The sequence below is a fragment of the Orussus abietinus genome, unplaced genomic scaffold, assembly GCF_000612105.2.
Source record: "Orussus abietinus isolate OABI.00-Male unplaced genomic scaffold, Oabi_2.0 scaffold50, whole genome shotgun sequence".
Taxonomy (NCBI): domain Eukaryota; kingdom Metazoa; phylum Arthropoda; class Insecta; order Hymenoptera; family Orussidae; genus Orussus; species Orussus abietinus.
The window spans coordinates 548087-575131 of record NW_019394232.1 but is presented as its reverse complement, the minus strand read 5'-3'; the positions used below and the strand labels follow the sequence as shown (position 1 = coordinate 575131).

Here is a 27045-nt window from a genome sequence, read left to right as displayed (position 1 = left end):
GACCCATCAGCAAAAGGATCATCCTTCATTAAAAGGATCCTGCACCACAGAAGACCCATCAGCAGAAGGATCATCCTTCATCTAAAGGATCCTGCACCACATCTCGATCTACGTGAGAGGCAGAGTTCGAGGTTCCTTCAGGAACCCAAGTGTCGGAACATCCCTGATCATCCTTCATTTAAAGGACACCCAACGCAGGAAGGATCCGGCACCACATCTCTATCTACATAAGGAGCAGAGTTCGCAGCTCTTCTAGGAACCCACACGACGGAACATCAATGATACCTGATCACGACTTAAAGGACCCTGTACCACACCTAGATCTACGTGAGAGGCAGAGTTCGGGGCTCCTCCAGGAACCCAGGTGGCGGAACATCCAAAATCCCCGGTCGCGGTCCAGGGGACCCACCAACGGAAGGATCGCCCTCTACTTCACTCTCCCCAACGTCCCCATCAGGGACCCCAGTCAACTCGCGCACATTCCCAGGAAGATAGTCCTTCCAGCTCCTAAAGAGATACCTGGTGAATTTCCGAAGCTGCCGGAACTTGCAGTAGGTTGCACCCTCGGCGGACTCCAGCTGCTGGGTCTGGATGAGGAAGCCCTTCTCCTTGAAGGTCTGCTCCAGCTTCTCCCTCTGGAGGGACTTCTTGGTCTTGCGTTTCCGCCGGTTCTCCTCCTGGTTGGGAGACCTCAGACACCCAACGGGAGGTAGCCGTTCCCCAGCAGCGCTCAGGAAGGCTCCAGCAGAAGAGCCAGCCTGGCCCGCAGGCTGCTGGAGGGTCTCCCTGGGGAAGAACTCGTATCCCCTCATGCTTTTGTCCCCAGTCCCACTGTAGTACCGAAAGTTCCCACCTGAGTCCACCGACAGGCTCTTCTTCTCCTGCAAACTGGGCTTGGCGCCTCCGGTGAACTTGAACTTGCATATGCTGACTTCGGTGGCAGGGTTGTTGTTGTTCTCCGTGGGCATGGGCGGGATGAAGATGGCGGAGCGCTTCCTTTTCGTGGGCTGCATCTGCTGGCCAATGGGTGCGTTCCTCTTGGGTCTTGGAGACTCTGGTGGAGGCGCCGGGGCCGGGAGCGGTAACGCTGGGGCTTGCATCTTGTTGTCCAGCATCGAGTACAGCGTCTTGGGCACGATCTTCTGCTCCTTTGGTTGCTGATCGGCACATCCGAGGCTCTTCTCGTTCTGCGCCATCTTCTGATAGTACAGGAACTGCGACTGTAGCGCCATAGGGTGGATGAAGACCCCGGCGTTCGGCCAGTAGACGAAACCTGGATTGGGACCAACACCTGGATCACCGCCATTGGAGTTGTTAAACGAGTCCATGGGTCGAGAGGGGTCGAACGCACTTGGAGACGATGGTCCCATGCACTCCACCTCTTCGGCATCGCTGGACGTCTCGCTCTTCACCTGGCCAGACTCGTAAACGTTGCCGTGCTTCCTCAGCAGTCTGATCTTCAGCTGATTCAGGTCCCTGATGCAGAGGTTCAGGGGCTCCTCTTGCTCCGTTGTCTTCAGGGTCTCCGTTAGGGCCAGGGTCCTCCGCGTTTCCTGGGTCAGCCGCTTTTCAAGGAGGCTGCTGATCCTGTTCTGGATGTCGGTCCGCTGGAAGGGAACCTGCGATGGCTGGTCCCTAGTTTCTAGCTTCATCCTGTTGTCTTGCTTCCTCTCCTCGTGACCTGGGGTTCCTGGCAGGATGGTTCCGTAGTTCTTGTAGATCAGGTGGCAGATGTCCGCCTTTTTCGGCTTGCGACCACGCCTGGGTTTACTGTTGTCCAGGGTGATCTCGCCCATGTAGGGCAGATCCGAGTACTTCATCGGTGGTCTAGGGATCGGCTGCGACTGCTGATGATGATGCTGCTGATGCTGATGCTGTTGCGAGCCGCAGGAGTGAGAGGTCGAAGTTATCACCGATCTTCTCGAACCGGTTGGCTGGGTGTTGCTTAGGGATGGGTTTCTTGGCGCCACCAGGCACAGTTCTTGCTGCATCGCTGCGATCCGCTGTAACCAGCCGTGGACGTCTGTTATGGGACTGGGAGCGGACGTGGATGTCGCCGAGGCTGGACTAGGTGTCGTTGGTTCCGTGATGGATGTCGGTGATGAGTTCAGGGCTTCTTGAGCAAGGGCAGCCTCGTAGTGGTCCAGATACTCCGGTGGCAAAGCTTGGTGGTGGAACTTCAGCTTCCACCTGGACTTCCTGCGGCCGCGACTGGAACGATAGAAACCCATATCACGGTAAAGAAAATCAGGGAAGACTATCAACCGAACCCTTATCATCAAACCCCCTCATACAGGGATGCAAAAATGAATTTCTCCAGATTATTGGAACTTTGACGAAGTCGATGATCCTCTCCTAGGGAACTGGAAGAAAATACCATCTCGTGGGAGTAATATAATGGAACTACCCAAGCTTATCCTATTTGAACCTGGAAATGGGATCTGGTCTGATCGCAGCGATACCGGCCAATTTATCTGTCTTTCAGGTTTCCTGTCTGCCTGTCCGCTGGGATATACCGAGCAATATGGCATAAATAGAGCAATCTATGATCCATTCTAAGTGGCGACTCGAGGCCACCTGGTCTCGACGTTATCTTGCATTTGCATCGCTATTCTTTGCCCGAGATATCTCTTTACGACATTACTGCCTTCCAGCCACACCTAGAAGCCGGCATGGCGGTTTTCGGATGCCTCCACTTTGCCGCGATTACGAACAGCCTACTTCGACGAGAGTCGATAACGGTGATCGGAGACGCGTCTTTTATTCCCCGGCCAGTATCCGTTCGAACCAGTTTCTCGGGGATGGCTTTAAGCGCCGGGATTGCGCCCGAAGGTCTCTCAAAGGCACCGACGCCGCCATCTTTAACCATCGACAGGACGTCGAAAATTAGACGCAGCCAACAACCTCGAATCCGACTGGTCGTTGACTTTTTTCTGAGACAAAAGGATCGAGCCAATGGAAACGGAAATATCTTTAACCCTTTGGCTACTAAGACCCCGACGTTTCATCCAATATCTCTTAACAATGACTCCTTAATCTGGGATTAGTGGAGTTCCCGTTGCGCCGAGTTTAAGCTAACCGGGGATTATAACCCAACGTTTGGTGACTATCTGTAGTCGGGCAGTTATCTAGAGACTGAGTAGAGTTTTGTGAGCTGATAGAGAGTTGGCCAACATTGTAGAGTCAAACGCGTGGTCGGACCGGATCTGGTCGATCGTAGAATTCTTCAGGACAGAGAACAAGAACGACCGGTCACCTGGGTCTGGGTCTGCTGGTGGTTTCCTGGACAGCATCCTGGGATTTTCCATCTTGCCCCAGGATCTGCTGATGGGCTTGCTGATGGACGTGGTCGCGCCTTCCATCGGCCCCAATCGTTGCCACGTCAGCCTCCACCTGGGTCCTTTAACACCCAACAAAGTACCACCAAACAATATAAAAAGATGAATTAAGTAACTCGGTGGAGGCTGGATCTGGCGTTAACCACAACGCCTCCACCTGGGTCCTTTAACACCCAACAAAGTACCACCAAACAATATAAAAAGATGAATAAAGTAACTCGGTGGAGTCTGGATTTGCTGTTAACCACAACAGTATAACATTTGTGCGTTCCTCATGATTTTGGCGTGCTGCTCACCTGATGGTATTCGTTCCACGGATTCGGTCCTCGTCTTCCTCTGGTTCTTGTTTCACCGCCATGTTAACGAGGGGTGACAATGGACTTTGGGCGTGGGGTGGATAGTGTTGGGGGTGAAAAAGCGAGCCGTCTGTTGGAGATCCTTCTACCCCTGTCGGCAGAACCCGGGGCAGGACTTCCTCAGTCTGCATAATGCCCCCTGAAGGATCAGAAAAGCGAAAAAACATCAATTAAAAAATCCTCCCACAATTTCCCGAGGCATGAAAAATTCCTTTTCATGCAAACGCCTCTTTGGATTTAATCCCGGCAATGTGCCGTTAATATATCTCGGGGAATAAGGTACTCTCGTCGATCAGGGATCGGTTAATTGCAGGTCGCAAGTTTGGATTGGGAACGCGAGGATCGCAATATGGCGATGCGTTATTCATCGGACCGTTTCGAGTAAAAAAGCCCGTCGTTTGGTCGAACCAAGTGGGAGGATCCCTTAACGGAGGGATAATTAAAAGGAGTCATTAATGCCGGCGCGGATTTAATTAATCCCCGCGAAGGTAGGTGTCGCTTAATTTCTTTCCCCCGGAATTCCAACACCGAAGGGGAGGTCCTTATGAACCCGCGATGTCGCCATTTCGATAATAAGTACCACCACGGTCATCATGTTTAGCTGTAATTATTCTTATTTAGTTTTAACTGTATTATCGAATAATTCAAGACCTCGATTTAGGCGCCCTTACACGTATCCTGCCTAGTTTTAATTATATCAATTATTTAAGACGCCGCTTTGGGCGCTTCAGAGCATCCAAGATGGCGTCGCGACCCTTTCCAGATACTCTATCATTTTATTCCGACAAATCGTGATATTTGTAATTATCTTATCTAGTTTTACCTATATTATCCAATTATTGTATTTAAGACGCCTTTTTGAGCACCTCAGCTGTAATTATCTTATCTAGTTTTAACTATATTATCCAATTATCTAAGATCCCCTTTGAGCGCTTCAGAGCATCCAAGATGGCGTCGCGACCCTTTCCGGATATTCTATCATTTTGCCGCGACAAATCGTGATAAACCACGGTCTTTTTTCAGCAATAAAACGGCATCGCGAGAGGAAGAGCTCGAAACGGAGGCCAATGGAAGGGAAGGTAAAAGAGGGTCCCTGCTGCCGTCCAGCGACCACAGTAAAACGCGAAAGGAACGAAGAGACCACATTATGCCGACTTTACGACTCTCGGGGATAAAAATATTCCCGCTCGGAAATAGCTCTTGACACGCGTGCGCACACATCCCGGCTTTACATCGGCAATTCCTCGGCCATATTTGGAATTTCTCGATCGGGTTTCGCGTCTCGTTGATATATCCGCCGTGAGTTCTGTCACTGTACCTTGCCAGATAATTCCCGGTTTAAAATCCCCATTACTTGCGTTTACAATCACCTTTAATGAAAATAATCCCTCTCTCCTTTTATTATTACAGATAATTAACATATAGGAATTATTGCTTCGCGTTTAAAATTCCCGCGCGAGAGAGGGAAATCCATCGACGCGTTTTAAACAATTTCCACGTCCAGGGGGTTATAAAAAATTCCGGTAAAATTACAGTATAATTCCTTGTCTAAATGCGCAACTTTTATGAAGAATGCATTTTTTCTCCACGACCTCTGGATTTTTAATAATTAAATAATAAAGGCCCGCGCGATAGTCACTACAGCGAGCGAGGCCCTTGTTCCAGGTCGCCATTAAGGGTAATGTTCATTTATTAATTATAATTTTAATTCCTGGAATTGTCAACCGTTTTCGTAGAATTTCCCGGTTTTCGCTAGCAGGGATAAATCTAAACCATCGTGGATTTACGAGAGCAGTAAAATGATCTTCGGCAAGGAGACAACTTGTTCAGACAGCGAGGTGGTAAAACTCGCATACATGTTATATCAATTTGAACACGCAAACTCGCGTGATGAGCAAACGTAATCGCAATCACGAAGGTGACATTGTTCACCTGGGGCCCAGGAAAAAATGGCGCCTCCAGGGGTTATTATTTAAGGCCGACTTTAACGACGTTTTGTGTGAACCGTAAGTACCAGGGTCCTTTAACGCGTGCATCTGGTCCCATCAAAGGAGGCTTTAGTCCTTCCCATAGAAAAGGCTCCCACTCCTTAACATTTTATTACCATTTTGCCCAGGGAACGATGCACCTCGGAATCGTAAAGGCTTCTTTCCGCGGCGATATAGCGGCAATAAAAGCTTCCTTGCAGAAAATCCCGGCTGGAATTTCCGAAAAGACTACCACAATCGTCCTGCCCGTAAAGTGACAATAATCCCTCTCTTTATGGGATTAATTGCTGTACGTGGTAAATGCCGATTCTATCTGCCCCAAGTACGATTCCTTCTTCGATTAACACCCCCTAGTTCATTTGAATTTCAATCATTTCCATTGCTAGGTTTATGGCAGCCATTTATAGGCACGTCTCTAATCGTATCTCCGGTGTTAGTTCGACGTTTGGTCGAAAATCCCCTGCACGGTCAGAGGAATTTCGCCCGTATGTCGAAACGGCTCCGTGTTCTAAGGGTTAATTTATTTCCTCGGAATTTTCGCCTCAAATCCCGCGCGACGAAACTTATAGAATTTCAATTCATTTTTATCGGAAGTCTTGGAAATATTCGAACAACAAACGACTTTTCATGCTGAACAATTTTGTTTTGAAACGAGAGACCTTTGACGCCACTATCACGTCGCCTTAAATCATTCAATAAATAAACTTTTTTAATTTCTACTGTCGCTTCATTAGTTACACCGTATTGTGCTATTATTTTCATCTGACAAGAGTAAACAGAGCTGAAGCTGGCAACGTCTGCGCGCGCAGCATGCAGGGTGCGCGCGCAGTCTCGCCTCGACGGCCGTCTGGAAAATTAGCATTCTAAAATAATCGGACGTGTGTTCCCATGCGTTAACTGGCCTAGCCACTTCTCGACATCGAATCGCAGCTTTTTCATTAAACTTGTCCCGCGATTAGACGCGTCATTCCGCCGGTTACCTTCGGTTAAGCCGGTGAATAGGTTAGGTTAGGTTAGGTTAGACCAAGCGATAGGTTCCCCGGATCTTTTTCCTCGCAGTCTTCGTCACCGTTCCTCGAAAAACCGTGCGGCGCAATTTCGAATCCCGTAACTCCAAACTTGGCGTGGGAAATCTGAGAAAACCGAAAGTAGGTGGCTGCGGGCCAACTTCTAATAATAACCAAAAAATGGATTGTACTACCGCGTGGATTGGGCTCCGTAATGGAGATTCGGTGAATGGGGCCGCCACCAATAAACCCAAATATTAAAATATGATATTTGGCCGACGTCGCAGGTGCACCTAGACACAATCCGAGATCAAAGGAACGTCGTTTATTAAATACATAAAAGTCCTCCTAAAGGATTTCTAAATCCATAAATATTCCCAAGACTGCCTGAATGAATTTCAATTCAATAAGTTTCAAGCAAAATGTTGCTTTGTCGAATGGGTTGTGCATTTGAGATGAAGGTTATGTTCCTTTGATAGAATTTTTCATTAATTCTCGCTATATTCACCTGTGACGGGAAAGTGACTTTCAGGCAACATGAACGCAGCCCTTTAAAGCGAATGAGATCCTTGGACTTCCTCGACGAGTGGTCCTTGCTATGCCAGCGCGCTCTGGCGGAGCTTTTCCTAAGTTCCAGGTGTCCACGAGGACCGCTGACACTCATCGACGGCCTCCTGTGTTGCAGTCGACGTTGGTCCAGGTGTTGCACATCACAGGGTAAACCGATCTGCACCAACAAGAGGGTTTCCTCGTACAGTGAGCACTTGAACAATCCCTTGAGGGAATTCCTCAATAAGGACCCTGACGATGGTTAAGGCGGTTCTTCATGGTCTAAGAAGGTGGTAATCAGGAAAGGAGTCGGTGTTCCAAGTGTACGCGGAAGATCGGAAAGAACGGTCCCAGAGGACGCAAGACTTGCGACACAGCCTTAAGGTGTGAACCTTAAGGCGATGCGGAAGTGGCCACCGAGGCGGCTAATTATTTGTAACACTTTTCTTTGACACAGCTGTAGCGAATCTTACGAAGGATTAACACTAGGATCCTAGGGAGAGAAGGAAAGTCCTCTATAGGGTTTAGTGTTTCCACAGATAATCACGAAGTTCCTCTCAACAGGCGTCGAGGTGTTGATCGAGGATCTACCTCCAACCATCATCAGCCAGCACTAAAGGATCCAACACTAAACCCAAGACGTGTAAAAGGAACCGAGAACTGGAAGAGGCGTTTAATCTTCCTAGATGGGGTTCTTCCCAACACGAAGTGGAAGCCAACACACATCGCAACCCACACAAATCCAGAAGGTGATCACGGATCAGCCTCCAACCATCAACAGCCAGCACTAATGGATCCAACGCTAAACCTAAGACGTGTAAAAGGAACCGAGAACTGGAAGAGGCGTTTAGTCTTCCTAGATGGGGTTCTTCCCAACACGAAGTGGAAGCCAACACACATCGCAACCCACACAAATCGAGAAGATGATCACGGATCAGCCCCCAACCATCAGCCATCACTAATGGACCCAACGCTAAACCCAAGACGTGTAAAAGGAACCAAGAAAGGACTTAGGGAGGTGAACCGAGAACTTGGGGGCAGAGAACTCGCAGAGGCGTTCAGTCTACCTAGACGGGGTTCCTCCCAACGCGCGAAGCCGAAGTCGGGGAACTCCGACTGCGAGTTAGCCCGAAGAACTGGTCGGTCCTCGAGTGGACAGTTTTGAGGCAGTTTTGGCACTGTTAGTCCCGTGACGGCCAGCACCAACCCCGGCCTCGGCCCGACCAGGGTGGGAGGGCGGGAAGAGGGGGCGCGGGCGTATATTCTTGATTTGGGCGGATGGAAATCTGAGATTGCTCCATATTGGGACGTGCGCCGGCGGTGGTGCTCTGTAATAGCGTAGCTGTTTGCCGCTCTGTATGATGCGACCAAGAGAGAAGGTATATTTAACCCCGAACCAGCGAGGAGAGCGAGACGCGTGCAACGCCAGCCACGTCTCTTCCGAGCTCCGCTCTTGCTCGCTTCCTTTATTCCTATCAGCCGTGCCTTGATCGAAGGTGGTCTAAACCCTATCAAATCGGGAAGGCGAGGAATCTCCGCATTGGAAGACGCAGGAAACAGAAGAGTCCCCGGAAGGACCTGGCTACCCTGCGGGGAAACTGGCAGCGATCACCTGGTGGAAACAAAATGCCCTCGCGATCACGTCCTAGATTCCCTAACTCCAGAGGAAACCATGAAATTCCCTTGGAATTAATTGCTGATGGTTCAACGGTTCCCTGGGAAGCCTCCCTGAAATCTTTCACCTACTCTAAAGAGCATCATCGCTCCAAATTAATTGCTGATGCTTCAGCGGTTCCCTGGGAAGTCTCCCTAAAATCTTTCACCTGATCTAAAGAGCATCATCGCTCCAAATTAATTGCTGATGCTTCAGCGATTCCCTGGGAAGTCTCCCTAAAATCTTTCACCTACTCTAAAGAGCATCATCGCTCGAAATTAATTGCTGATGCTTCAGCGACTCCCTGGGAAGCCTCCCTAAAATCTTTCACCTCATCTAAAGAACATCATCGCTCCAAATTAATTGCTGATGCTTCAGCGGTTCCCTGGGAAGCCTCCCTAAAATCTTTCACCTACTCTAAAGGACATCCTCGCTCCAAATTAATTGCTGATGCTACAGCGGTTCCCTGGGAAGTCTCCCTAAAATCTTTCACCCCATCTAAAGAACATCCTCGCTCCAAATTAATTGCTGATGCCTCAGCGGTTCCCTGGGAAGTGTCCCTAAAATCTTTCACCTACTCTAAAGAACATCCTCGCTCCAAATTAATTGCTGATGCCTCAGCGGTTCCCTGGGAAGTCTCCCTGAAATCTTTCACCTGGTCTAAAGGACATCACTGTTTGATAGAAACCAGAAAGTACCAGCCATTGCATCGAGGCATTACACGCCTGTTATTTCTGCATCTCTCGGTGGGAATGAACCCGACATATTCGTCCTACGTATGCCTCGGCTCGTATGCAAATCCGCGAGCTGGCTCTTAAGACTTGGGCATTCTAGCTCCGAGCTCATGGACAAATCAAACAGCACGCCCAGGCCTACCCCTTTCAATTAATAAGCTTTGGAAGCGGCGATGGTGTCCGATTTCTCGCTCTTGGTAGACACGGGATATTCGCAGACTAATGCCGAGCCGAGCTGGTAATGCCCAATAACGTGAGCAACTTATACCACCGACTTTCTCCCTGCCTTTTGGAGCCAACATCGAAATGTTCGAATGGTAAAAACATGAAACGAGTCCCAATTCCATTTCAGACAATTGTCTCTAGAAAATCCCGGCGATTATCAGAGGCTTGGGAAATCACGGTAACGACTTACTAATCACCGGGAACGTTTGGAGGTGTGAAAGAAAAATTGATAACGGACACACATTGCTTTGCCGTTAAGACGACTCGTAGATAAAAAAGCGCAGACTGAAGATGCGGTCCAGGGAGCAATTAATAAATGGAATAACTAGATGCCGATTAAACTGCGAGGATTGGACAGCTGTCCGAAACACTTACGCGTCCATACAAGAAGTCGTGAATAATTTCACGCAATGAGACTTTTGGCACGACCCGATACCTCCCGAGGCGACGAAGTAAAACATTGCAAGAAGGAATCCGAAGAATTCACATTAAACCCCGGGGAAGAAGTTAATTTTCGGATGTCTAAAGGAAGATTCAGAGCCGTTCCCCAGCAACATCATTTCAGCAACAGGTGGTCGCATCGGCGAAGATCTGGAAACGAATCCTCGAAGTTTAACGTCAGATAAATTAGGAATCCTTCTCAGAATTTCAGGAATTAACAGACACACCCGCGATAAAACCAATCGAAGACATCGTTAACGAGAAAATTAATAAGGCCAGCTTAGATCGTGCAAGAGGATGTACCAAATGCCGCTCGATTCCTGGAACGGGCGACGGTAATTGCAATTAAAAGCCAGACACGTGATAAAATCAATCAAAAATATCCTCAACGCGACAATTAGGACCATCAGCTCAAGTAGTCCAAGAGGAAGTACAAGATCTACCAAACATTGCCGACGAAATTCCTGGAAACCGTCTCTAAGAGGAAGTAAAAGAGCTTTGACTGAATTTCGAAGATGTGACAAAGTTCTCAATGGCATTTCATGGAAGTAAAGGCCTGGATAAAGAGTATCGACGATGATATTTGCTCACGTACACGAGTCATGCCGCTCGATTCCGGGAACGGGCGACGGCAATTGCAATTAAAAGCCAGACACGTGATAATATCAATCGAAAATATCCTCAACGCGACAATTAGCAGCATCAGCTCAATTCGTCCAAGAGGAAGTACAAGATCTGCCAAACATTGCCGGCGAAATTCCTGGAAACCGTCTCTAAGAGGAAGTACAAGAGCTTTGACTGAATTTCGAAGATGTGACAAAGTTCTGAATGGCATTTCATGGAAGTAAAGGCCTCGATAAAGAGCATCGACGATGATATTTGCTCACGTACACGAGTCATGCCACTCGATTCCTGGAACGCGCGACCACCAACAGCTTCCTAACTCGCCGTCCGATTGCGCAACCAGAAAGCGGCGTTAAGTGTCTAATTTATCCTTCGCCTCGTCCCTGTTATTAGAAACGAGCATTCCTGACTCGGAAGAACGTAGGCACATATCGATGGTAGGTAATCGATTATGTGCCGCGGTCGCAGGAGCGCAAAGGCGGCGTCTTGGCCGGTGTTAACGGCTGTTGTTGACGTACGGTTGGCAACTATTGGGACACTTGCCGAGTGGGCGGCCGAGGTAGGCCTATAAGGAATATAATATGGCTACGCCCCCGCGATTCCGACTCGGCTCCACTTTACTTACTCCTAGAATACGTCCTCCGGGACGCGGCAATGCCGTCGCAAGCGTGGAAACGCCCGTCTAAGTGACGGGAATTAACATTTCGGTTGCGCAGTCGCCAAGAATTGCGCGTAGGTCGGCCTCCCGATTCGGCAGTCGTTCGATTGATTTGCATACCGAGCGATCGTTTCCTCCTTCAATGGAGCTTGGAAAGGGGGCCGAAGAAATGGCCGGGACAAAGAAGCCATTCCTCGGAAGAAATTAAAATCATCTCCAAGCAAGATGGCTTCCGTTACATTTCCAAGTCGGCTTTCAATCTATCTCCGACGTGGCATATCTCGGTATCAAATATAAACGCGATTAGAAACAGGAAAAATAAAAACGAGATCCACGATCACGTCCACGTGACAATGACGTTTATATCGAGAACAAGACCTGAGAGCCACGTGGGGCGATTTTACAAGTGGACGACGGTTTTGGCCAGGAATCAGACTACGAGTGGAATCCGTTCGATTCTCTTCCACGTAATAAATCCCATTTTCCATTTGACAATGACGTTTATATCGAGAACAAGACATGAGAGCCACGTGGGGCGATTTTACACGTGGACGACGGTTTTGGCCAGGAATTAGACTACGAGTGGTATCCGTTCGATTCTCTTTCACGTAATAAATCCCATTTCCCATTTTCACATTTTGTAATGCGAGAATAAACGAGATCCACGATCACGTCCACGTCTCTCCGCCATTGTGACAATGACGTTTACATCGAGAACAAGACCCGAGAGACACGTGGGGCGATTTTACACGTGGGCGACGGTTTTGGTCGGGAATCCGACCACGAGAGCAATCCATGCCTCGGACTCGTATTCCTCGTCGCTCGTATAAGGCCGGCCCAATTTTCTGAGCAGGCTTTTCAGTTCCAGGATTTCTTTGGAAAGTCTAGCGAGATATCTATCGCGATAGGATTACGCTTTGCGGCGCAGATCCGAAAGTAATTACCTCCGACCTGGCTTTACGACCGGTACGCCCACGTATGTAGACAAGGCACCGTTACCATTAAATTGCCCAACTTCGAGATTCTTTTCGTGAAAACGAGCTTTAGGTATTCCGAATCAACGCTGGCCAGCTCTATCTGTCGCTCCATCTCTCTCATTAGTTTCATCCAATTTAAAGCCTGAAGTCTTAAGGTGACACGAAGAGTCATTACATGATTATGGATGCTCATTAGATTTCATTTTTCGAAAACAAAATTGCTTATATGAAATTTCATTCTTCTGACAAAAATTGCTATGAAATTTCATTCTTCTGAAAAATTGCTGATATGCAATTTCATTCTTCTGGGAAAAAATTGCTGATGTGAAATTTCATTCTTCTGGAAAAAATTGCTATGAAATTTAATTCTTCTGAAAAATTGCTGATATGAAATTTCATTCTTCTGAAAAAAATTGCTGATATGAAATTTCATTTTTCNGAGTAGAGGGCTGTCCCGAAGGGCAGCGTCTTCGGGGAGACCTCAGCCAGGAGGAAGATCCTCCAAAGCAGTTCCGACAGGAACCTCGAGGCCCTTCCCGGTCCTCGAATCTCCTTTACGAGGAGATGGATAAGTTTTACGACGAGGCGCAATAAAGGCCGCCACTGGCCTTCCCTCGGCTCCCGATCCCGAATATATCCCGAGACGACCTCTTCATCATCGCCGTGAAGGTCCTAGGCCATCCCGGAGGATCCTCGAGCGAAGAACTGCGACTTCGCGACCGGCGCCAGAGACTCGGCTCGTCCTTTTTTCGTTTTTCTCCTTCTTTATTTTGCGGACGTACAATCGCGGATTGCTAATTACCGGCGTTGACAGTAGCTATTCAGGATCGCCCTGACGATATTTAGCACCCCTCCTATGCGCCACTCCGGTCTTACTTGTACTTAAAGCACCGACTTTAATATACCACCATGCCTGCTTGCGAGTTTCAATCCTCGTCGAGTCCCTCCCCCGCCTTTATATTCTTATTAAGGGGATGTGAAAGTGGCATCCGAAAGCTCAATCGTTCATAAAACTTTTCTACGACCTGAGTATCTCAAATCGTTTCATACTTTAAAACGTGAATATGGAGACCCTAAGGTAGGTCCAGAAACTCGCGAAATTACATTTTTTATAAACTATTTTTAAAATACCTATAAACAAATTTGAAAAGATTTGAAATTTCATGAGTTTCAGAACCTTCCTTATAGTCTCCCCATTCACGTTGTAAAGTTTCAAACTATTCGGTAAGTCGAGGTGGGAGAAAAGTTTTATAAACAAAACCTCTTCGATGCCACTTTTACATCACCTTAAGGTGATATGAAAGTATCATATATACATACGAAAAAGTCAAAATATTTACTAAACTTTACTTTTCTTCAAACCGAATCATCTGAATAAACTTCACGAGATCATGGAGATCCTAACAAGGCTCTTGACGCTCGCGAAATTTCATTTTTCTAAAAAAAAAAAATAATTACTAGATAGGGCCTCTATAATCACGCGTTAATATATAGAATGACCCTTTCATATCCCCTTAACCTCGGGTTCGGTCAGGGTTGATGAGAACGACATAGATTGTCCATCGGCATGCGATCTACTTCCTAGCACCAGGTTCTACAAACGAGGCTCCTCGACAGGTTGGACTTGCGGTCAAACTTTCCAACAAGAAGGGGCAAAGAAGTCCCTGAAAAAGAGTGGAGTGACGTCCTGCCCAGCACAGTCGGAGTGACGTTCGATCACGTACACGCCTCTGCGGAACTTTGATTGGGCCTAAGCCCGTGGAGAACCTCTCCCATCTGGCGTCGACGTAAATATCCTCGCGAGTTGCCATAAAAAGCGGAACCGGGATCGTTATTATTCCTCGGTGCAATCTGTCTCTCTGCATATCGATGGGGCCCGATACCTGGCGATTGCGATTGGCAGTTCTCCCTCTCCAGCGATCACCTCCCCCGAGGATTGCCTTCCCTCCTTTTCCCTTCTTTTCCCTCCTCTTCCCTTTCCACGTCCACCTGCGATCACCTCCACCTCTGGTCGCCATATTCGCTAATTCGACTTCGTATGGTGGAAAAATCGTTTTCTCATGCGGATATGGATGTCAGAAGGTTTTCTTTATCTTGAAATTCCTTATTTCAATTATGAAGAAGCTTAATAAATTTTTAGTATATTTAGTTTCTCCGTCTCTCCGAATCTCCTCCACCTCTGGTCGCCATTTTCGCTAATTCGACTTCGTATGGTGGGAAACTCATTTTTATTTCCACTTCGTATGATGGGAAACTCATTTTCTTATGCGGATATGGAAATATCGGAAGGTTTCCTTCATCTTGACATTTCATATTTCAATGATAAAGAAGCTTTATCAATTTTTAATATATTTAGTTTCCTCGTCTCTCTCGATCTCCTCCACCTCTGGTCGCCATATATGAAAATGGCGGAAGGTTTCCTTTATCTTGAAATTTCTTATTTCAATACTGAAGAAACACTACGTGCATTATATACCGATATAAAAATATCGGAAGAAAGCAGAGGTCTGGAGATTACTCATAGAATGTATGTTTCCGCAATGAGTCAACACGATTCGCAGTGAAAATTGGGAACGAGCATCACTTGTCGAGGTGTTTAGGTTAGACTCGGCCGAGCTAAAACTGTTCGTTCCTTTTTCCCAAGATTTTGAGGTTAAGCAGGAGGAAGTCTAGCGGCCAATTAAGCGAGGCGAATTTTCTTAACGTTTTCCAGAGCTAATTTCACTTTTACATCTGCGCAATCGATTGCCGAGACTTTTACGCAAGTTTATGTCATTAGATATTCGAAAACCTTAACGACCAGTAGTTTCGTCACATCCCGTTGGTGAGCGAAACTAAGTCAGCGAGCTGAATGAAAGGTGGCGGAAGTGTTCAGATGCAATCAAGTATCGGCTTAATCAAGACGTTTAAGTTCCCTACTTATCGCTTACTTAGCGAATATATATATATATCCAAGTTCTTGCCGATGTTCTCGGAAGAATGCCACAGCCTTAATAACCGTATATCCTAGGAAACCGGTTGCCTCGCCACAAACGATTACCGCATTAATGAAATTAATGAAACCGTAATTTCACAACTTTTTCCCTCACCAAGAATCGCTACATACCCCAGATGTACACTAGATGCTGCTACAACCACTGTATCATTGTTTAACAAAATTCTACAAAGGAATAAACATGTACCTTCTTTGCTAACAATCCCTTTTTAAGAGAAAAAATCACTACTGTGGTTGCAGGTGCGAAAAAATTCAGTCGGCAGTTCGAAAAGCAGCTGCAAAAATCATGGACCCCTTACAAAAATTTAAAACCCTGTATCTCCTCTGAAAAAATCCTAGCTGCTCACTAGAAATTTGAAGAGAACAACTTTCCACGTCGGGTTACTGTGGTTGCAGGTGCGAAAAAAATTCACCGTCCGAAAAGCAGCTGCAAAAATCATGGACCCCTCACACAAGCTTAAAACCCTGTATCTCCTCTGAAAAAAATCCCAGCTACTCGCCCGAGAGCTCAATTTGAAGAGAAGAACCTTCCTCGTCGAGCTACTTTCATCGCAGTTGCGAAAAAAATTCACCAGCGACTGGGCAGTCCGAAAAGCAGCTGCAAAAATCATGGACCCCTCACAAAAGCTTCAAACCCTGTATCTCCTCTGAAAAAAATCCCAGCTACTCGCCCGAGAGCTCAATTTGAAGAGAACAACCTTCCTCGTCGAGCTACTGTGGTCGCAGGTGGGAAAAAAATTCACCAGAGAGAACTTACACAGAACAGTTTCGCAGCAGAGAGGTTATTTCGGGCGGCAAGTTCCAATGATGGAGGCTCAAAGTTGAACAAGAATTCGAATCCATGCGATGTGTCCGGTGGTATATATGCGTATTTTATAGTGAACCGCGTGCTAGATTTTATATTTAGGATCGCACCATGTAACCCTAGAACTACTGAATTAGGTTAGAACGAAAATACGAACACCCACGCGTGGGAGATATCCCGCGGCCCCTTTCATTTGTTTACTTATTGATTTACATTACGTAGATTAGAAGTACCGAGTGCAACCAAAGCATCCTTAGGTGCCAAAGGATATATTAACACCTAGGCGCAGTTCACATCTCGTTTTTTAAATTTCCTTGCTAGTGAAATTTCATTTTTCACGAAGAAAAAAAAATAATAACGTCACCTTGGTTCTAGTCCAGGCTAAATGGAAGCTTCTTTGAAAAATGTCATTTCACGAGCATCGTAGCAAATTTCCCATCTCGGGAGAATTTTCCCCTAGATCTTGCGACCACCCTCACGGTCTATGAACAAGCGACACCGAAGATCATCGTCCCCTCTCAGGTCGGTAAGGTCGGTCGCGCGTTTTGCGCAACGCACTTTTCCGGCGTAAAGCCTCGTGATGAAATCTTGTTGTCTCGCCAATAACATGAAGTTGTCTATTCTATTTCCATGCGGCGACCACCACACCTGTTTTAGCTTTATTTTCGGAGCTTTATTTCCGACCGCGTAAGAGGTAACGGAACACCCGGACCCCGGTGATGGATTGCCACCTTCGCGAGTCTCGATTATCTCTCCAGTTTAAGGAGCTAACCTCCAAGGCGGTCCCCGAAATTCCCTGGATCGAATTTCCGCGCGCGCGTTTCATATTCTTAATTCGACCCCGGGTCCTATTTGCAGATCACTCTTTTTTATACCATTTTCTTAATACTTCTAAAGCTGCCCCCACTCGACGACACGTTAAGAATCCGTCGGACATAACCTCGAAAAGCCTCCGTGCGCGAGATCGTACGTATTTCTACCCTCATTTTATTGTTTTTTATTATTAATCAATATAGTTTGCAAAGTTCCAGGAATTGTGCGGATCTTACCGCGTACGGCAGCCTCGAAATTCCTGGAACATATCGCATTTTACTGGAGGGATAAAAAATTCTAGGAAATCATCAACACTTCTTCGGAACTCGTTGCAAATAATTCTCGTTATTAACTCATCCTAAATGGCAATTAAAATCGACTTGAGATCGTACGTATTTCTACCTTCGTTTTAATGATCTTTACCGCGTCGCTTCTGGTGGCAGAAATATTATAAAATAAAAATATAATCAATATAGTTTGCAAAGTTCCAGGAATTGTGCAGATCTTAGCGCATACGGCAGCCTGGAAATTCCTGGACCATATCGCATTTTACTGGCAGGATAAAAAATTCTAGGGAATCATCGACGCTTCTTCGGAACTCGTCACAAATAATTCTCGTTATTAACTCATCCTAAATGGCAATTAAGGGCGAACGGAAAGAAAGAGAGAGATCACTCGAGGAGAATCGCGACTTCGCGGAGGATGTTCATCGAGTTGCATCTGGATGCACCGGGTTCTCGAAGAAGAGCGAGACAGGCGAGATAAGCGGCAGATGCATAAGGCGGAATGATGAGATAAATGAGAGTAAAATGTCGGGCCCCTCCTTAGGCCGTATTTGGATGCGCAGACGAACGAATAGCCGGCCCCATAACGACGCGTCGGTACGTGGAGATGCGGCTTAAGCAGGCCGCGGGAGACTCATCCCATTCAGAGGGGACCACTCTGCTCTTCTCGTCTTCATTCATCAAACACTGCATTCCTCGACCAGCCTCGATGTACTATACTACGGTATAGTATGCTCTACCAAGCGCAGGCAACTTAGGAAGATAGAATCCGAGATGGACATTTCCTTCAGAGATTAATCCGCCGTTCCGAGATAACCGGGGTTTAATCCGACGTGGACGAGGATCCTACAAATTGGGGATAAATAAGAATTCACTATAAAATTCTGGAAAAAATTACAGACTCTACAAAATGGAACGCACTTTCATCGTGCCAAGCATGGATCCATGATAAGTCCCCCGAAAAGAGAAATAAATATTTATCTTATATTTATATGAAGTGCCGAAGAGATAACCGGAGTTTTATCCGACGTGGATGAGGATCCTACAAATTGGGGATAAATAAGAATTCACTATAAAATTCTGGAAAAAATTACAGACTCTACAAAATGGAACGCACTTTCATCGTGCCAAGCATGGATCCATGATAAGTCCCCCGAAAAGAGAAATAAATATTTATCTTATATTTATATGAAGTACCAACGAAGATCTCCTTAATATAAAAATCTATAAATTAACGTCCCTTAGAAATAACCTTTGGGATTAATCACCAAATAACAATTACACGGTGGAATTACCATTGTTACCGGATCACATTTATTAACCACAGGCGTGGTTAATAAATCGTTCGTTATCCTAGCGATTGACCATTACGCGGTCATCAATTATCAATTAAAACGCGAGGTTAAATCGGCCAATTTACAATTAGAAGCGCTTACATACGGTATGCGAAAATGAACGAGTACTTCACTCCCGTGGCCCGAAGCGCACGCAGGTAAAAAGTGCGCAAGTGCGTCTACGAGTAAAAACCGAGCGGGCACAATTACTCTTGCTCTACGACGTCGTCCGGTATATTACGAGAAATGTTAGTTGCTCAGGAAGTCCTACGTTCCCTGGTTAGAAATAATCGAGAGAAGAAGTAAAAAAGAAACTCGTGTACAATGGCGGACATGAAAGCCTCCCCTGCAGATACGGCATCGCCTGTGCAGGATGGGAGGGCATTGATGTCTCCCAGTGTACAATGGCGGACATAAATGCCTCCCCTGCAGATACGGCATCGCCTGTGCAGGATGGGAGGGCATTGATGTCTCCCGGTGTGCATAGAACGACCCTTTAATTAACAGTCCTTATTATTTCGTGAAGTCGTCAGTGGTTGTATATGGTTAAAAAAAAGAATCACATGTACAATGGCGGACATGAAAGCTTCCCCTGCAGATACGGCATCGCCTGTGCAGGATGGGAGGGCATTGATGTCTCCCGGTGTGCATAGACCGACCCTTTAATTAATACTCCTTATTATTTCGTGAAGTCGTCAGTGCCGTCGGGAATTTTTTCTTTTAGTTTAGATCGAGGCTGGCCAGCGTTTTAATCCTCCTTTTATGGGCAGGAAGAAGCAATGCACGGTGAATCAACCGTTGGCGTATAGAGCTCAAGTTACAAGTGGCCAGAAAAACATAATTCCTAACAGCGGACGTAGGAATGCTCGTAGCTCCTCTAAGGCATATTCAGTATATAAGAATATGCTGGATTTCTGTCTTCGAGGAATTCCTTCAGGCGCGTGTACAAGCCTCTAACAGGAAAGAAGTCACCATAAAATATAATGGCGACCCTAACCTATCCTCCAGACGTCGTCGTATGTTCCTTCGCCATCAACGTCATCTACTCCTGCTTCGAGGAACGACCTCACGAAATAATAAGGACTATTAATTAAAGGGACGTTCTATGCACACCGGGAGACATCAATGCCCTCCCACCCTGCACAGGCGATGCCGCATCTGCAGGGGAGGCATTCACGTCCGCCATTGTACCTAAACACGCGATGGCGTGTATAAAATGACTAAATCCTTAAACACACCCGGGGTAAAACATTCCTATTTCCCTTTTTAACGAAGTGGAAAAGTACTTTAGTAATTAGACGCGTGGCCACGCGTCCTCCTGCGTCCTCCAGAGCCGCTCCATTGTTCTGCCGCGTGGAGGCCCCTGCAGGTTGAAGAGCGTTCTACATCAATCGCAGGGACCCACACACGCGTGTAGTCGGCACGCATGCGCAGTCGTACGCCCACCAAGGGACGCCAAAGTGTGGACCAAACGAAGCGAGCCCGAGCCCCCGTGTACAATGAGTGGTATACATGAATGAAACTCCCATTCATGTCCCGACCTCTCATCCCGGACTTCCCTGTAACTCCCGGCCCCCGTACGCACACCTTAACCTCAACTCGCAAAGTGCGTACCTGCGTAACCGTGGACGCGTATAAAGGGCGCAAAACCTGGTACAGCCCTCTATGTACAATTATGTACACCCAGCCCGTGGCATAAGTGCATGTAAACGCACATACGGACGCGAGTACGCGTGTACACGGTTTTTGCGTCCCGCCGGGCATTTATGTGGACTAAAGTGAGGTTATGTGTGGTACGGTGGTGCCCGGCACACGTGACCGCCATTGTTGATCGGCCAAGACGTAGGGCAGCGCCGTCGAGGCGCGTTATTCCGATTTTTTGCCCAGAAGAAAAGGGACTCCCCCCGTTCTGGAACCTTGCACCGACTTAATGCGACTGCAGCGCCGCGCGGCGCTACCAGGAACCCGGTGCAAGGAGGGGTTGAGGTTAGGAGTCATTCAGCTAACCGCTATACTTTGTTGAAATTCATAATAAATGTGAAATAGTTCACTATTAAGGCGTCATATCTACAATTTCGGCACAACCTTGTATTATAATTCTACAGTCTTAAATATGCTCTACTATATTCAGTAACTTAGTAAATGCATTATGATGGACAGATTGATGACTCGATGTGGATCTTGAATTTTGCGTCTGGAATTTTGATTTCGATTTTTCGCCGAGAATTGATTGCCATGATCGCTTGTAATTCCATGATAGCCGTTCCACGCGATATCCTGTTTAACTCTATTTGAAATGCCTTGCGGTAAAAACAACTGGTATTTAACTTATGCCCGTTGGAATTGTGTCGATTCTCTCGAGCGTGATAGAGGCGCAAACGTCAAGTTCCGCGTCAGAAGTCGCAAGTTCACCTTGGGGTTTTACGAAGAACGCGAGATATAAATGCGCAATAGGAGGATAAGTCTCGCGATTCCTAGTTGAAATCTCAATCAGGCCGTTTTTACCTAAAACATTTCCCTAAGCAATGATAAAGGACTTATTCGAGATGGTAGACTTGTGTCTGCGGGAGTGGAGTGAAGTTAAGACTCATTGACTACGCGAGTCATCGCGTCATCGCATCGCGAACCCCTTGCACTTTTTCCCCAAAACATTTCCCTGTACAATGAATAATAAAGAATTCATCCAAGGTGATGGGGTCCATGTCCATCGCGGTGGAGTGAAGTTAAGACTGATTGACTACGCGAGTCATCGCATCACCCCATCGCATCTTAATCCCTTGAAGAGTTTCAATCACGTCCTTTTTACCCAAAATGTTCCCCTATACGAGAATAAGGGACTTATTCGAGATGATAGACTTGTACCTGCGGCGGTGGAGTGAAGTTAAGACTCATTGACTACGTGAATCATCGCATCATCGCATCGCGAACCCCTTGCACTTTTTCCCCAAAACATATCCCTGTACAATGAATAATAAAGAATTCATCCCAAGTGATGGGGTCCGTGTCCATCGCGGTGGGATGAGGTTAGGACTCATTGACTACGCGAGTCATCGCATCAGCGCGTCGCATCGGAGTAGCGACTGCACGACTGGGAAAAGGACTGAAGCAGTCCCGTCACGCGCGACAGCTGCTGCTATTGCCAGGGGATTTTAAATTGGCGTTGTTACGACGGGACCGAAACAATGGCAATATATTGGGGCCCCGCGGTGATGTGTACGGATTCATTGTATGGGCTTCTGGTACAAGACAAGAGGGAGCTGCTACGGGCGGTAATTGCGCTGACTAATGCGTCCATTTTTTTAGGATGGTTCGCCCATCTCGGAGTTGGTATCACCGACAGGAAGATGGATACGAACGGTGAACTGGCCCCAAGACTTAGACATCCTAAGAGAGGAGCTACACCAGCAACAATACGAGCCTCCCTCCATACAAAAAGGGCTCTACCCTAGTATATAAAAAATAAACAAAATCCCACTATAATAGCATAATGTAAAAATAAAAACGACAATTCCCAAGACCCCTGACTACCCCGCTAAGGAACGTAAAACGTGCCCTTAGACATATTGTTGTGTTAAGGTCGCAACAATACATTTACAATGCCCCCGCGATTTATGTTGTACATATTCATCAACAATTACGTGGGGATATTTTATTCAGCCACATTGTATCGCTTCTATTGAAGTTAAAGCCGGAATTAATTTCAAACTACGAGGGCCACTGTTGGTTGTCCGTCCCAGAAAGTCTGAAAGTTCCATCGGCGTAAAAGAGAGGAATAAAAAGAAGAAAGGAGAGCGTTACATAAAACACCGTAGGGTTTTCAATTTACGCGCTTTAGGCATTTTTTTTCCCCCACGACGGGATATCTCGATGGAGTCCAACTTCTTCGGAGCCTAAGGAATCTAGAGAACCGGTCTTTGGAAATATGCGCGCCTTGTCGATGTATGGGTTTCGTTTCACCATAGCTCTAAGTAGTTTGAAATAAGAATGGGGATGTATGGGAGCCCCGGGATAATATTCACAGTCGGACCTGGGAACATATCGAATTCCTCCATTTTTTTAACCCTTTTTCTGGCCCGCCGTCTCTCCTCTCCTTGGGAACGGAATAGGAATTTCTAAACCTACTCGAACACCTCGATCCCATATCAAAGATTTAGGTTAGGTTCGCCGCCGAGTCTTTCCACAATCCATTCTATAAAATAGGAATTTCTAAACCGCCTTAAATTCATATATATCAAGCTAAATCGCAAATTAAACATATACGATTTGAATCGCGCGCGCTTTCTTCCCTCAAAAGTTGGAAGCGTCGCGCTTCAAGTTTAGGAAATTTCTCCGTAATAAATTATTATATATTACATTCGTAGATGGAATTCCTTTCTAAATAAACTCTGGAATATAACGTAAACGAGATATTAAACTCTAGTAATTGTTCGCGGTTTTACGTCACGTGACACGTGGGTACCAAGGCGTCTTGAATTTATCCGAATAGAGAGTCTCAGGAATTCCCGTCCCGGTTCTTCTTGCGGGCCCTCGGTGCTATTATGAGTTTCCATAACCCATTTGCAGGTTCGCGAGGCACCGACTCCGTAAAGCGATCAATAAGTCATCGCCGTTAATCGCTCGGCGCTCCTCGGATAACCACTTCGATACGTTCTACTTGCGCTTCCCGGTGCTAGCCGGCGTTGCAAATAAGCATCTAGCCTCCCAAGAGGGGTAAATTAATTTCCAATAAGGTTAGCATCCTACGAGAGCCCCGAGAAACGCGAACGTTGGAGAAAGCAGGCTTGGCGCTTTTAAAAGTGGCGCCGACGCGGAAGGTCCGCCATTTTGGTTCCATCGCGAAGGGCCGAAGAATGATTTTCAGTCGCGTAAAGATATCTCTGCATTATCGTCATTTTCACGTTAAAACAAATAAGCATCTAGTTTCCCAAGAAGGGTAAATTAATTTCCAATAAGGTTAGCATGCGACGAGATCCCCGAGAAACGCGAACGTTAGAGAAAGCGAAAACTGGCGCCGACGCGGAAGGTCCGCCATTTTGGTTCCGCCGCGAAAACATTTTCAATCGCGTAAAGATACCTCTCCATAATCATCGAAAATTAGAGCGTTCTCGCATGCAGCGAGTGAAAAAGAAAAAAAATATCTTGCTTTATTCGCGAATCGAAGTCGGCCATATTGTTCCCTCCAACGCGACGCACCAAAGAGCGAGAATAGTGTTCGTAATAATTACCCTGGGGATCCGATCGAGGGAAAATGTTAAATCAGCCGGTGAACGTCATTCGCCCACGGATCGCGCATTAAATTAATAATCCTTTCCCACACTTCGCACATCGGCCATTAATCATCGTCCCGGTCGCGGTGTTGGTTAACCTTAGGGTGAAACTAGTTTCCACGACACCCGTAATCCTTTTCACTCGGGCCTTTCTCGCCAGTTAAAACATCATCGCGCAAAAGCGTCTCGTAGGCATAACATTTTCTTACCGAGGATATGGACTCTCGAGAGAGGCGCACCAACACTTCTGCGTCGACCTCTACCGAAGAAATACGTGCATTCGGTTTCCTGCCCCGAGTCGAGCCCACTTCAGAATGTGGAAAGAGTATTAAAACGGCGTTTACGAAAGAGTGATTCACCGCCGGAGCCTAGACAAACGTTTGTTTAGACACACACGGAGATTTCGGCACTATACAGAGTGATTCACGACCTCATAATTGCACTTTTCCGCGGACAACTCCGAAACGAATCAACCTGTATACCTCGTACCTCATGAAAAAGATGTCCAGGACGTAAACCTGGACTCCTCCACTCTACATTCCCTTTAAAAGGGTTGATTTATCCTCGAGGGTGTGTTACGCCATGTCTTTCTATGTTACAAAAGGCTCAACAAAGGCGATGCCAATTGTTGAGTGAACTTACCGCCTGGCAGGAATCCATAACGGGTCGCATTCGGTAGTTCCTTTCATTTGACAGTGTTCCTTTCCTACCGCAATGAACTTTCGGCGAGACCTGCGCGGAAAAAACGGAAAAAAAGATTCGTACTCGTTATGCAAATTACTACACCACGAGAAACAGGAAAACGTCAGAGGAAGTCGATCTAAAAGATCCGACAAAGTTACAGCCTCCACGAAACGGAATGTAAATTAATTCATGCAAACATTAATTAAATCCTCGCAACTGATAAATAAATACCAAACAATTTGATGTGCCGTTCGCGAATGCGTTTTCATGCATTTGGCACGCAACTCTACCGAATTCCCTGATCCGGCATGGAATTTCAAAGCATCCTAGTTATTTATCCATGTCGCCATTAATTAAAAAGCCAACATGTAATTAATAAGCCTCACCCTATCTTGCAGTACACCCGAAAACGGCGATTTATGCAGAAAATGGCGTCGGTGAGTTTTCCCGGTCGATTCGTGGCACAAAATCGGTGAACACCTTTTCGAAAGTCACTTAGTGTTCGTTTCCCGTTTCCTCGGAAGACACTTTAACGGCCACCGTGAATATAACAGACGGACATCGATTATATCGACCTCGGTTTCCACCAGGAGTTTAAAAAAAAGCGCGCATTAGAGCACTCTCCTAAAACCTGCAGTTTATGGATTTCACACTATTCACAGAAACACGCGACCAGTTCAAAGGTTACGAGGGTAAAACCGGCGAAGAGAATAAAAAAAGGAGACACCAAGCCATCCCTATCGAGTAACCGTCCTTCTGCAAGCCGCCATCTTGAATCTCGCGAGAAATTCCGGAGCGCCACTCGCAGTTCACCCTCAGCGTCACAAAACTCGCGACAAATATCACCTGGACCTCTAAAAAAGCAGCTATAACAGCATTTAATAACCTCAACCTTGCCAGACGCCGAGAGGTTACTTCGGTTACTACCAAGAAACTAAAAACCGCAAGTTAAGGTCCCCATGGCGGGAATTTCAAACTCGCGCCCGGCCACCGCCATCTACACCGACACGCACGAAGTTTCGAAACACCACTCGCGACGTTAACCAGGAATTTGAGGAAACGGTCACCTGGTGGAATGCTGGAAAATTTCCTCGGGGGGTCAGGAAACATTAGAGGCCCGTAAACGCGGTGAATATCGAGACGGGGTCGTCGAGCGACATCGAGGGGTGCGCGGGGGTGTTAAAAATCACCGGCAACGTCGCGTGGCGCGCGATTCAAAAATCCCCGCGGTCCCCCGAATCGAGGATGTGCCGCTTTCTGGCAGTGCCGCGGCGGCAGACGACGCGCGGACGTTCTAACGCGTGCTTTCGGAATAACCGAGGCGCGCGGAGCGCGCGTCGTGCCGAGCGGGATTCGCGGCCCGAGGTGCGCCGAGAGTAGCCGAGCGCGCTCGGCCGGTCTTCGGGTACGCTCGGTCGGAGTCGGGCGCCCTCGGCTCCCGGCGCCGTCGATTCGCCGTAGTGGCGCGGGTCGGCGCTCGACCGCCGCCGCCCCCCGAGAGGACTGGAGAGAGGTTTGAGGTTAGAAGCGTCGGGGGGAAGATAAAAGGTCGATCAACCGGAATTGCTGATTATCCGGGAGTCCGGTCGCCCGAAACGCGGACGAGGGTATACCGCCGGACATGAGTGCCTTCCTTACGGGCACTCTGCTGACTATACGTCATCGAAAGGCATTCATGTTCCCCAGTGTACCTATATCACGTCGCGGACCGATTCCGAAGAGGAGTGGCTTGTAAATATTCGATCGAAATTGACGCTCAAGGGGCGTAAACTGCATTTCGAGATCTCAAACAGTATCTCGCGATGATAAATAACGGCACGATTTAATTTTAAAATACACGTACGTGTTTAATACTCCTCTTCGAGATCTCTAAATTCGTTTGCACGTATTCCCATACAAGTATGTATCCTCTTACTTAATTCCTAACCTTAATCATACACACGTAATCGTGATTTCTCGACTGCAATGGATTTAATTCTCTGTTTTAGACACGCTCAATGGGTACTTTCGCGGTAAAGTGTTCTTGAGAGCAACCATGGTTTACGGTAATGTATTGGCCAGTCATCGAGAGGTTTTCTTAACAAGTACAGCCGGACTCGCCCACGACACTATGTCTTCTTTTTTTTCCCCGCAGAAGCCGTGACGGTTCTCACAAGTCTCCCGTGATCCTCGCCATACATCCGTGTACCAAGTGGTTTGCACACTTTGTGTGCGTTTGTACAGGGGACCTCGCAAGACCGGCAAGACCCGCCCTTCGGGACCAGTTGTCATTACTCATTGCAGGTTACCGCAGGTATTCCTCCCCCTGATTA

The 27045-nt window shown here is 47.1% G+C and overlaps 1 protein-coding gene across 3 annotated transcripts; it reads right to left on the bottom strand.

Annotated features, from left to right (window-relative positions):
* On the bottom strand, positions 1–26023 carry LOC105703429. 3 transcript variants are annotated; one of them, XM_012431822.1, is made up of 6 exons: positions 25120–26023; positions 24692–24781; positions 7198–7416; positions 3635–3833; positions 3257–3400; positions 1–2211 (listed from the first exon to the last, which is right to left on the bottom strand). In XM_012431822.1, exons 3-6 carry the CDS (start codon positions 7226–7228, stop codon positions 324–326), a joined length of 2262 nt encoding a protein of 753 aa, XP_012287245.1. In that variant the 5' UTR covers positions 7229–7416; positions 24692–24781; positions 25120–26023; the 3' UTR covers positions 1–323. The 3 variants fall into 3 exon arrangements, with proteins under 3 accessions (XP_012287245.1, XP_012287246.1, XP_023288511.1); XM_012431823.1 differs by lacking the exon at positions 7198–7416; XM_023432743.1 differs by lacking the exons at positions 24692–24781; positions 25120–26023 and adding an exon at positions 8306–8411.
* Positions 26024–27045: the final 1022 nt, after the last annotated feature.